At 38.4% G+C, this 12,584-nt stretch overlaps 1 protein-coding gene across 2 annotated transcripts; it reads left to right on the top strand.

Moving 5' to 3' along the window:
• The first annotated feature begins 453 nt into the window (after positions 1–453).
• On the top strand, positions 454–9,785 carry LOC142446524 (olfactory receptor 4C11-like). 2 transcript variants are annotated; one of them, XM_075548272.1, is made up of 2 exons: positions 454–1,352; positions 9,767–9,785. In XM_075548272.1, exons 1-2 carry the CDS (start codon positions 454–456, stop codon positions 9,783–9,785), a joined length of 918 nt encoding a protein of 305 aa, XP_075404387.1. The 2 variants fall into 2 exon arrangements, with proteins under 2 accessions (XP_075404387.1, XP_075404388.1); XM_075548273.1 differs by lacking the exon at positions 9,767–9,785 and having other exon boundaries at positions 454–1,368.
• Positions 9,786–12,584: the final 2,799 nt, after the last annotated feature.

The following is a 12,584-nucleotide window of genomic DNA, read 5'->3' as shown; positions in this document are numbered from 1 at the left end:
ACTAATAATACGTGATATACACATGTAATCATGTATATATGTGAGTATAAGTGTTAATAATTTATTATAAGTCGGTGTAAGATTGCACAGGTATTGGTACTTCATACATCAAGACCAAGTTTCAAATCCCAACAATAGAATAAGCTCTGAAATTCTTAATTTTTGTAAGAATAAAAATTCTGAAGGATGTTTATTCATTTATTCCTCAAATACAAAAGAGTGGATGTGATTATTCAGATTTGGAATCAATAGCTAAATCCAAGAGAGATTTGAGCATCTACAAATTTATGAAGATTCCTGAGGATGCACACGAAAGTCAGTTGGATATAACAGAACACAGAATAGAACCAATCAACTCATAGTTGATCTATTGATTTGTACTAAAGCACCACTATTTTTTCTCCTCTCTGCAGATAATTTTTTGTCAACAATATCATACATGCAGTTGCTGATATGTTGATGAATAACAGTGTGACTGAGTTTATTTTGTTTGGGTTGACACAGGATCCTGAAAAACAGAAAGTAATTTTTGGGGTCTTCTTGATTCTTTATCTTTTGACTCTGCTGGGGAACTTTCTCATTGTGGTGACTATTAAGACAAGTGTGACCCTCGGGAGCCCAATGTACTTCTTCCTTTTCTACCTGTCCTTTGCCGATGCCTGCTTTTCTACAACGACTGCGCCAAGATTGATTGTGGATGCTCTCTCTGAGAAGAAGACGATTTCCTATAATGAGTGTATGACTCAGGTCTTTGCAGCCCACTTTTTTGGCTGCATGGAGATTTTTGTGCTCATCCTCATGGCTGTGGATCGCTATGTGGCCATTTGTAAACCCCTCCGGTACACAACCATCATGAACCGCCGTGTCTGTGGCGTGCTGGTGATTCTGGCCTGGGTGGGATCTTGTATCCATTCTTCAGTACAGACTTTCCTGGCTTTGAAACTGCCCTTCTGTGGTCCCAATGTGATTGATCACTATTTCTGTGACTTGCAGCCCTTGTTGAAACTCGCCTGCATGGACACTTATGTGATAAATTTGCTAGTTGTATCCAATAGTGGGGCCATATGCATGATCTGTTTTGTACTATTGCTTATATCATACGCTGTCATTTTGTACTCCCTGAGAAACCACAGTGCAGAAGGGCGGCGAAAAGCTCTTTCCACCTGCACCTCCCATTTTATTGTGGTTGTCATATTTTTCGGTCCATGTATCTTCATATATACACGTCCACCAACGACATTTCCAGTAGACAAGATGGTGGCTGTGTTTTATACAATTGGGACACCCTTGCTGAACCCCCTGATCTATACATTGAGGAATGCAGAAGTGAAAAATGCCATGAAAAAGCTATGGTGTCGTAAATTGTGACTTTATTTGATAAGTAAATGTATGGTGGGAACTTAATTTACTCTTCCATAACATCTTAGTTTTGGTTATGTGGTCAGGAAAGGTAAAATATTCCTATCTGTAAATAATTAATGTAGGTGGACATGCACGTTGGTTACACGCACACTGAAGGTTCTGCGAAGATTGCATGGAACGGTGATTACCTGAGGGAATCCTGGTGACAGCAGAGCGGAGACTCACTGACCCGGGTCATGAGGTCAGCAGTAGCTACTGAAACGCACCCGCTGCTGCACGGAGAGAGATGAGGCTGCAAGCTCTTATGAAGAGTTTAAGGTTTCTGATCCCCAAAGGAAACACTTCTGCTCTGTTCTGTAGAGTTGCTATGCAGAAGAATGGACGCAATGACAGTGGGTATCGGTATGGCAGGATCACTTAAAACTTATAATCCTTTCTTTTGTTTTTTGAAAATATCATTTTATTGGGAGCTCTTACAATTCTTACATCAACCCATACATCAATTGTATCAGGCACATTTTTACATATGTTGCCATCATCATTGCCTAAAAATTTTATTTCTACTTGAGCCCTTGTGGGGAAGGAGGGGAAAAACAGAGCTTATAACCGTTTATGACAAACTGGAATGACCCTTCTTTGTATTCTTTTCACAGCTGACAATCTTTTCCTGGTAAATTAATCCCCATAATAGTTTTTCTCCACAAAAAATGTACTGACTAATGGCGAATGAGTGTGTGCTTGTTCTCCAAATTATTTTTCTGAAACTTACTTTACTACTTCATAAATTTGACTGTGAGCTAATTCATTAAAAAACTTGGAAACGTACACTATCAAGGTTGTATTGCCAATATGAAATTGTTTTTAAACATTTTATGAGGGGCTCATAGAACTCTTATCACAATCCATACATATACATACATCAATTGTATAAAGCACATCTGTACAGTCTTTGCCCTAATCATTTTCTTTTTTTTTCTCTTCTTTTCTTTTTTTACATTTTATTAGGGGCTCATACAACTCTTACCAGAATCCATACATATACATACATCAATTGTATAAAGCACATCCGCACATTTCCTGCCCCAATCATTTTCAAAGCATTTGCTCTCAACTTAAGCCCTTTACATCAGGTCCTCTTTTTTTATCCCCTCCCTCCCCACTACCCCCTCCCTCATGTGCCCTTGGTAATTTATACATCGTTATTTTATTATATCTTGCCCTATCCGGAGTCTCCCTTCCCCCCATTCTCTGCCGTCCCTCTCCCAGGGAGGAGGTCACACGTGGATCCTTGTAATCAGTTCCCCATTTCCAACCCACTCACCCTCCACTCTCCCAGCATTGCCCCTCACACCCTTGGTCCTGAAGGTATCATCCACCCTGGATTCCCTGTGCCTCCAGCCCCTATATACACCAGTGTACAACCTCTGCCCTATCCAGTCCTGCAAGGTAGAATTCAGATCATGGTAGTTGAGGGGAGGAAGCATCCAAGATCTGGGGGAAAGCTGTGTTCTTCATCAGTACTACCTCGCACCCTGACTAACCTCATAGAGGGGTTTAGGAGAGGAGATGAGTTAGCCAATATGAAAATTTTATGACTCATCCTAGAAGATGATAATTTGGAAATCTGTGTCTAAGCCTGCCTTTGAGCACTGAAAACTACAAAAATGATGTATACCCTTTATATCTCATATTGGAGCTCTCGTAGTGAGAGTTTGAAGAAGTGTGGAGTTTGAAGAAGGTAAGAGAGGACAGGAGAAGCAGGAGGAGTCCTGTGGCGTCTCAAGGGCCCTCCAGGGGATGAAAATTGCCTCAGATAACAGTGTCAGGTAGGTGACACTAAAAGGACTGTATGCAACATTTTGTGCAATGTTTTAGTGGAATTTATTATTTTAAAATAAAAATATCTCTGTTATTGGTTGAAAAAATATTGCTGTAAACACAGTATATATATGTATATATCCATATATATGTATATATCCACAGTATATATTCATATATATAGATATACCTACCAGGCTAAAACTCTCTGCTAATTTCTCTTTAAACATCCTAATATACACTGATCAAAGCTGCCATTTTAACTAATTACAATGATACTTCCAATTATGTAGTGTTGTTTACATGCACTGAAAGCACACATTATTGTTTTAGTTGCTGCTAGTGTTTTTATAGTTGATCATTTAGCCAAATGGTCTAGTATGTTCAGTACAATATTGTGGTAATTAAGATTTGTGAAGCCAGCTCAATACTTTGTTGGATAATGAAATACTGTTTAAAAGAAAAGAAGGATAAACAATTAAGAAGACTTTGTGACTAATGTCTATATTCAATGTAGAAAAATTTTACAAAATAATTTTGTTAGTATTCACATCATCTAAGAAACATAACATTTGGACAATGTACAACTACATCCATCACATATTATTCTATGCTTGAACTCAGTAATAAAACTTACTAAAGATTCCATATACCTAAATGGTAATGGAAGCCACTTTCAGTTTCTCCACCTGTGCATTTGAGTGTGAGACTTCTTGAGCAACATAAACTCAAGAGCCTGGAGGGAAATTCATGAGGGTATCAACACACAACAGGATGAGTTCGAGTTGAAGGGATTTGAGCACTAATCACTTCAAATAACTGAGTAACTATGGGCTCTATGGAGTCCAAGGGAAGGATATCCAGCCCTAAGGATTTTTGGAATCATGTACAGTTCTCTCACCCCTACACCACTCCACCGTGAGTCAGAAGAAAGGATCAGAGATGGAATAGCAGTTATGCCTTAGGTTCTAAATGCATCCTGGACCCCCAGGCTGGGGTAGAAAAATATTGCTTACATGATGATTAAAATATCTGTAATTAAAAAGTACATTTGATGAATTCTGAGCAAAGGCTCTGTAATAAGGAAATTATTTTAAGGCATGTTTAATAAAGAAGCCAAATAATTATTAGATTTCAATATTCAAAGTCTTTAAGGTCCTTCATCCTTAAACCATGTGGTGGGTCCAAATACATGTGAACATGTTTGTAATTCAAAGACACTAAGAATGATTTTTGGATCCTGTAGTTTTGTGTTTCCAAAAAAAGAAGAAAAAATCATGTAAAATGGGATATTTTTCCAGAAGGAAATATCTCAAATATGCCTAGATTTTTGTGTCATGCATCTCACCATAGGAATAGACATTTGACACTCTTTTAAGATATTATAGATATTGTTATCTATTCTCTATGTGACTCTAACTTATTTGTTTGGTTCATGTATTGTTAAATACCATATATGTTTATATTATATGTAATATATAATGGGAATATATGTGTGTATGTGTGTGTTTGTGTGTGTACACAGATGTGGCTGTTGTAGTTAGCTGCCCTTGAATTGGTTCTGACTCATAGCAACAAGACAAGACACTTCCAAGTCTCATGAACTGTTGGCATGTTTTTAAAAGATACCAATCCCAGAAGGGCATCATGCTTGATAAATGGTGGGGGCAGCAAGAAAGAGGAAGACTCTTGATAAAATGGATTGACACAGCGTCTGCAACACTGGGCTCAAACCAAAGAACGATTGTGAGGACGGTCCAAGACCAGTGTTTTCTTCTGTTGCGCATAGGATCACTGTCAGAACCAACTCCATGGCACCGGAAAATGACAATAGCCTGTCTTCAAAAATAGAATTATATATCTCCCTTTATTTAGCTTGTATTTGTGAAGATGTTTGTCATTCTTTATAATAATTTTACACATTTTGTTTTTATATACTTTATACCTGTTCTTTATATATTGCTTTATATGTTCTTTGCATAATATAATAAAATTAGTAAAAACTTGAACTTGGAAAACCCTAATTGAGGAAAGCATTGATCATGTCTCAAAGTGAAAGAACTGAGAGGGGTCGGGTGAAGCCTTGACATGAAAGGTTGTAGGATTCCATGGACCAAAACAAATGTGGATGACCCAGGATATATAAGTAATATAAGCAGTCACTGGATAAAATCATTTTCAAGAGATAGTATGTGATAAAGGACACATGTAATGGAATTAATAAATCCAGGATGCAGTAAAGGCATTGGTAAAAGACAGGGATCCAGGAATTGACCAGTCGACATGTTTCAACACATAGATGCATTCGAGGCTATACCAACAAATTTTGGGGGAAATCTACCTAACAAATCAACTGAAGAGATTTGTATAGGTGCCCCCTCCAAACAAAGGCAACCAAAGTCAAACAGAAATTATCGAACAATATCACTAACATCACATGAAAGTAACATTTCAGTAAAGCTAACTCAAAATGGTTGCTCCAGTACAGTGACAAAGAACCCAAAGGCAATTCAGAAACTCACTAGTGAAACCAGATGTATCTAGACTGAAAGCAAAGAATATCAGAAAGACATTTCCCTGTGTTGCATTGAGAAATAAAAGGAATCAACATTGTGCACCATAAAAAGTTATGGATACTCTTGTGACTAATGGAAATACCTGAACACTGAAATATACTCATGCAGAACCTATGTGTAGAACAAGAGACCGTGGTTCCAACAGAACAAAGGAATGCTTCTTGGTTTATTATCCAAAAGGGTGTGCATCAGTAGAGTATACTTTCATTAGACTTATTTAATCTGTATGCTGGGCAAAGAATATGAGAATCAGGGCAACATGAAGAAGAACATGATGTCAGGATTAGAGGAAGACTCATTAACAACCTGCAATACGCAGATGACAAACCTCTGCTTGCTTAAAGTCAAGAGGTCTCGAAGCACTTAATAATGAAGGTGCATGACTATAGCTTTCAGTGTAGATTATACAGCATTATAAAGAAACATAATAACCATCATTGTAAATGGAAACAATATTGACATTGTAAAGGGTTGTATTGTGTTTATTATATTTTAAATCATTTTATTGGGGGCTCGTACAATTCTTATCACAATCCATACATATATATATCCATGTGTCAAGCACATATGTACATTTGTTGCCATCATCATCCTCAAAACATTTACCTTCTACTTCAGCCCTTAAAATCAGCTCCTCCTTTTTTCTCCTCCCTCCCCATTCCCCCCTTCCTCATGAACCCTTCATAAGTAATAAATTTTTATTATTTTGTAATATGTTACACTGTCTGACATCTCCCCGTCCCCTCTTCTCTACTGTCTATAACCCAGGGAAGAGGCTATAAGTAGATTCTTGTAATAGGTTTCCTCTTTCCATCCCACATTGCCTCCACCCTCTAGGCATAGCCACTTTCACCACTGGTCCAGAAGGAGTCATCTGTCCTGGATTCCCTGTGTTTCCAGTTGCTATCTGTACCAATGTACATCCTCTGGTCTAGCCTGATTTGTAAGGTACAATTGGGATCATGATAGTGTGGGGGAGGAAGCATTTAAGAACCAGAAGAAAGTCATATGTTTCATAGTTGCTACCCTGCACCCTGACTGGCTCATCTCCTCCCCACAACCTTTCAGTAAGGGGCTGCCCAGTTGCCTACTGATGGGCTTTCAGTCTCCACTCTGAACTCACCCTCATTTACAATGATATGATTTTTTTGTTCTTTGATGCTTGATACCTAATCCCTTCGACAGCTCGTAGTCACCCAGGTTGGTGTCCTCCTTCCATGTGGGCTTTGATGCTTCTCAGCTAGATGGCCACTTGTTTATCTTCAAGCCTTTAAGATCCCAGATGCTATATCTTTTGATAGCTGGGTGCCATCAGCTTTCTTCACCACATTTGCTTATGCACACATTTTTCTTCAGCAATCATGTCGGGAAGATGTGCATCATGAAATGCCAATTTAATAGAACAATGTATTCTGGCATTAAGTACTTGAGTGGAGGCCCAATGCCCATCTTCTGTCTTAATACTAAACCTGTAAATATATGCACATAGATCTATTTCCCCACCCTCCAATATAAATATATTTGCATATGTACATGCCAGTATTTAGACTTCTATAAATACCCTTTGTCACTTAGTCCTTTCCTCTATTTCCTTTTACTTTCCTCTTGTCCCACTATCATGCTCAGCCTTCATTTGGGTTTCAGTAATTTTTCTCAGTTACCTTGCCCTTGCTGAATCCCTACCAGGCCTCTCACATCCTCCTTGCCACTGATTTTGGATCACTTGTTGCTCCCCTGTCCCTGGGTTGATCAGCACCACCTTCTTGTCCCCTGCCTCCCCTTCTCCTATGTCCCCCTGGAACAATTAGTCCTATTGTTTTCTCCTCCAGACTATTCATCCAGCCTATCTTATCTAGATAGACCTATAGAGACAGTAATATGCACCAAAAAGCCATAGCAAGATAGGCCATCAGTGAGAGCACAGTGATGAGGACAAAAAGGAAAACCAATGACTCATAAAAGAATAAATTAATTAAAAGACAAAAAAAAATTTTTTAAAGAAAGAAAAACCTATAAAGAGATCCTGGTCTGATTTTTTATCTCTAGGCACTTCCTTCAGTCAGGTCTGATGGGGTGCCACCCTCTGGCCTCAGATCTGTCCTTTGTACTCCCTTGGGGGCTCCCTTCTCTGCTCCCCCTGCTGCTCTGCCACATGCCTTTAGTGGTTTGCCTTGGTGTCGCGGGGTCAGTCCAGGCCAGGACCTACATTGAGTCTCCAGTCTTGTCCCCCGTAGGGCCCTTGGACAGCAAGGGACAGCGTGTCTCGTAGTGGGATCAGCCATACATGCCACTCCATGCATTGGCTGTTCAGAGCAGGGATATCATCCTCCAGGCCTGATGGACCAGGATGTGCTCCACTCTCTCTTCCTTCCCCTTCATTTGCTCCCCTGTGCTCTGATCAGGCATGCCTCCCTCCCCTAGCTGCAGCTTCAGTGCTGTCCTCTAAAGTATATTTTTCTGGGGGGAGGGGCAGTTGTCCACGTAGTTGGTATGGGAGTTGAGCCCTGAGGTCCCTCCACAGACTTCCCACTCCTTGCTGGCACTCTGCATTCATCTGGAACTGGCTTTAAATGTTTCCTCTTTTCCTGTGGACAAACAATACCCTCCTCTTGGGTGGATTGGTACCCTATTCCCCAGTCACCAAAGGTTGTATTTTACTTGACTCCACAATCAGTGCCCATGGAAGCAGCGGTCAGGAAAGAAAATGATGTATTGCATTGGGCCAATCGGCTTGAAATGGTCTCTTAAACTGCTAAAAAGCCAAATTGTTCCTTTGAATATAAATAGATATAAGCATATGAATGCTATACTTCTCCCTAAAATCTGATTCTAGGGGACACATTTGGATAGATGTACATTCATATAAGGCCACATCAGACCGGGGCTGAGCAGTGGAGGATCTTTAAGGAGGTTTGGACTTGCTCCATTTCAAGAGGCCATACTCCTGTGACCCCTTAAAGTTTTCACGTACACTGACTTTGCTCATTGGTTTTGTTTGGCTGTCTTCAGTCTGCATTAGACTGCATTAGAGCCTTCAGTATAGTATATCCAAACTCACTGCCACGGAGTCAGTTCTGGCTCAAAGCATCCTAATAAGACAAAGTAAAATTGCCCCTTGACCTTTCTACAGTAGTAAATCTTTAAAGGAGAAGAAAACCTAACTTTTCTTCTGAGGAATGGCTAGTGTATTCGAACTATTGACCTTGTTATTAGTATCCCAGAATGATTCTGACCATGCCACCAGGTTGCCTTCATAGAATACATGATAAAATAAGAACAAAAAATTGTTTTAAAATGTTTCACTAAGTTGATACTTACTTTTGGCAGCCGTATTTGTGTCAGAGAAGAACTGTGATCCATACATAGAGTTTCAGTCACTGTGACCTTTAGGAAGGTGAATGACTGACTTCCAAAGTGCTTCTGGGTAGATGCAAACTTCCAGTCGCTGAGTTCATAAGAAATTGCTTAGCTGTTTGTCTACAGTAATAAATGATGGCCTCGTTTTGTTACTAAATGTTATGGACCTATTTTGCACTTAAATTTGGCATTTTATTTATGTTACTGAAAGAACCTATCAAGTTAAATTATTTATTTTTACCTTTATTATGATGTGCTTTGACCATAATTCAGATTAATATGTACCAAATCTCAGTTCGCATCTTAGAATTGATTATATATTCTTAACACATATTTTATTAACAGAAAATTCAGGTGGTAAGAATTAAGCAAAGTTATGCCGGATAGCAGAATATATATAGATGACAGATAGATAGAGATATCACTAAATGATAAAACAATACAATTAAATCTTATTTTATTAAATCTCACATATTACACATACACCACGTTTAGGAAATTACACTAATTTTTTCCAAGTGTGCACACAATATGACTATAATAAAATAAAGATCCCCTAAAGTTTTTACAATGGCCCAAGTAGTTGTATTATGATAACATATTTTCAATAACGATGATAAGTGGGAAAGTAAATACATGTAAAGTTAATGTAGGTACCTTGAAATAATTTAAGAAAAGTATTATGAAGTTTGTAATATAATCTGAAATTAAAGGATATACACTCATACACCTAAAGTGATCTCTAAAAGCTTTTTACACCATAGTGTTCAATAATTCTAAACTATAAAATTAGATTTTAAATTTAATTTAGATTGGATGTGAACACAACAAGCAAAACACACACTACTGTCAAGTCCATTTTGACACACAATGACCGCATACAGAGGAGTAGAACGGCCTCTCTGGGTTTCGGAGACTGTGCACCTTTATGGCAGTAGAAAGCCTCGTCTCTGTGCTGAGAATTTGAGTAGGTAATAATAAAATCCATGCTGTTTCAGAGAAGGCCTGAACTTATTTATATATAAATATGAATATGAACATGTATATGAATATAAATATATATGAATATAACTATAAATATATATAACATTAGCTCACCTATGTCTACCTTCCTGACGTTCCTTCTGGCTATTCTTCACTTTAATGGTTATATTCCAACCAGTGTGTTTCGTTCTTGTTTTATATTTCCTAGAAAATGCCATGGTAGCTCCTGCCTTACAATAACTCTATGCATTTTCTCCCCCTACAATCTTTATCTAACTAATCCTCACATTGATATTTCTTTCTGATTACTTGTGTCAATTATTGAAGTGCTTATGGTGATTACTTGAACGCTGGTGCATAATAGGTTGTGTGGTGGGCAGGTAAGGTGCTCCATGGGAAAAGGATGGGGCTGGACAGCTCCCGGAACACTTCACAGTCTTGGCAATCACATATCGGGTCACTATAAGCTGGAATTAACTCAATTGCAATGATTTATCACGATTATGAGTCTTACTAATTAATCCATTTAATCTCTTTCACGTGTAAATGTCAGAATATTGCAAAATCAACTTGATATGTAACTTGCAGATAGAAACTCTTCTCACAGAAATAAGCTTAGCACTCCACTTTTAAAATTTTTAAATGCTTTATTTTGTTGGTTTGGTTTTAAACTCTCACATTTGGAAAAATATACAGCAATAAGACAAACTTGAATTAGTAAAACTGCTTTGTGCTGTATGCAGCAGAAAACCAGTTTAATAGTGTTTTAAATAATTTTTTAAAGTTCATTTTCTCATAAACAAGTTATCTGAGATAGGACAGTTCCAGGACTGCTTAATTCAACGACTCATAATTAGGGACCCACCATCTATAATTCTTAATAGCTTGGCTTGGTTCTTCATTTGGCTGCTTTTGAGATTAAAGAGAGTGGCAGCATCTCCAGGTAGCAGCCACGAGCACAGCTATATCTAGGAGTAACAATGATTTCTTCTGACAACATACTTAAAAAAATCATTTTATTGGGGGATCTTACAGCTCTTATCACAATCCATCCATCCATCCATTATGTCAAGCACCTTTGTACATATGTTGCCATCATCATTTTCAAAACATTTTCTTTCTACTTGAGCCCTTGATATCAGCTCATTTTCCCTCTCTCCCCTCCCTCTCATGATCATTTATAAATTATTGTTTTCATATCGTAAATTGTCTGCTGTCTCCTTTCACCCATTTTCCTGTTATCCATCTGACTGGGAGGCGGTTATATGTTGATCATTTTGATCAGTTCCTCCTTTACCCCCTCACCTTCCCCCTACCCTCCTGGTTTCACTACTCCCATTGGTGCTCATGAGAGGCTTATCTATCCTAGATTCTGTGTGTTATCTGTACCAATGTATATGCTCTGGTCTAGTCATATTTGTAAGGTAGAATTGGGGTTATGATAGTGAAGGGTGGGGGAAGAATTAAAGAACTAGAGGAAAGCTGTCTGTTTCATCAGTGCTATTCTGTACCCTGACTGGCTCATCTCTTCCTTGTGACCTTTCTGTAAGGGGATGTCCAATTGTCTACATATAGGCTTTGGGTCTTCATTTTGCCCTCACCCTCATTCACATCAATATTTTTTTTTTGTTCTGGATCTTTGATGCCTGGGTACTTGACCCCATCGACACCTCATGATAACACAAGCTAGAGCATCCATGTCCTTTAACTTTATTTTTAGGTTTTTACATTTATTTTAAATTTCAAATTAATTGTATCCCTAATCAGCATGCTCTGATGCTGACAAGCAAAGATGTTTGTCTTTTAGACTCATTCAACAGATATTTCCTGAAAATAAATAAGCACCAGGCAAAAATATAACAAAAGCCCTTCCCTCAGAGGCTCAGTCTAGAAGAGAAAGATGGAAAGGAACATCAGCCCACTGATGATTATATTTTAAAAATGGTCACACCTATTATCATGGATCTAATGAAGAATATGCAGAGGATGAAAACAGCAGCAAGCGTGAGTCTTTGAGTAGAGTCACTGGGGAAAGCTTAGAGAAAGCAATCTTCAACAAAGACCCATAGAGTTAGAGAAATAGCCATCTGAATAACATGAGGTCTTGTTTTCAGGCAGAAAGCCAAGCAAGTCTAGTCACTGCAGTGAAAGAAGCTTAGGCAGTCTTAGGCACAAGTTTTTTTAAAAAAAATGGCTCGGGAGAAGAGATGAAGAACTCAATGTGTGCAGGGAGAGGTAGAAATAGAAATCAGATCAATCAGAGAATTCCAGGAAAAGGCAAAAGATTTCGAAGGAGGAGTCTAAAGTAAAAGAATCTTGTAATCACTAAATTGTACATACACTAAATCATAAATCAAACTTATCTTCAAAAAGTTCTCTGAAATTGCACTAGAAAATGGGCAGGTTTAGTCACACCTCTCTGACAGATGACTTCCTTCAAATGAGACGTTCTCAGCATGATCACAGGTACTTGCCACCTGAAGTCTC

The sequence above is a fragment of the Tenrec ecaudatus genome, chromosome 4 (assembly GCF_050624435.1).
Source record: "Tenrec ecaudatus isolate mTenEca1 chromosome 4, mTenEca1.hap1, whole genome shotgun sequence".
In the NCBI taxonomy this organism is placed as follows: domain Eukaryota; kingdom Metazoa; phylum Chordata; class Mammalia; order Afrosoricida; family Tenrecidae; genus Tenrec; species Tenrec ecaudatus.
Note: the sequence above shows the minus strand (reverse complement) of the source record. Positions and strands in the feature narration are given on the sequence as shown.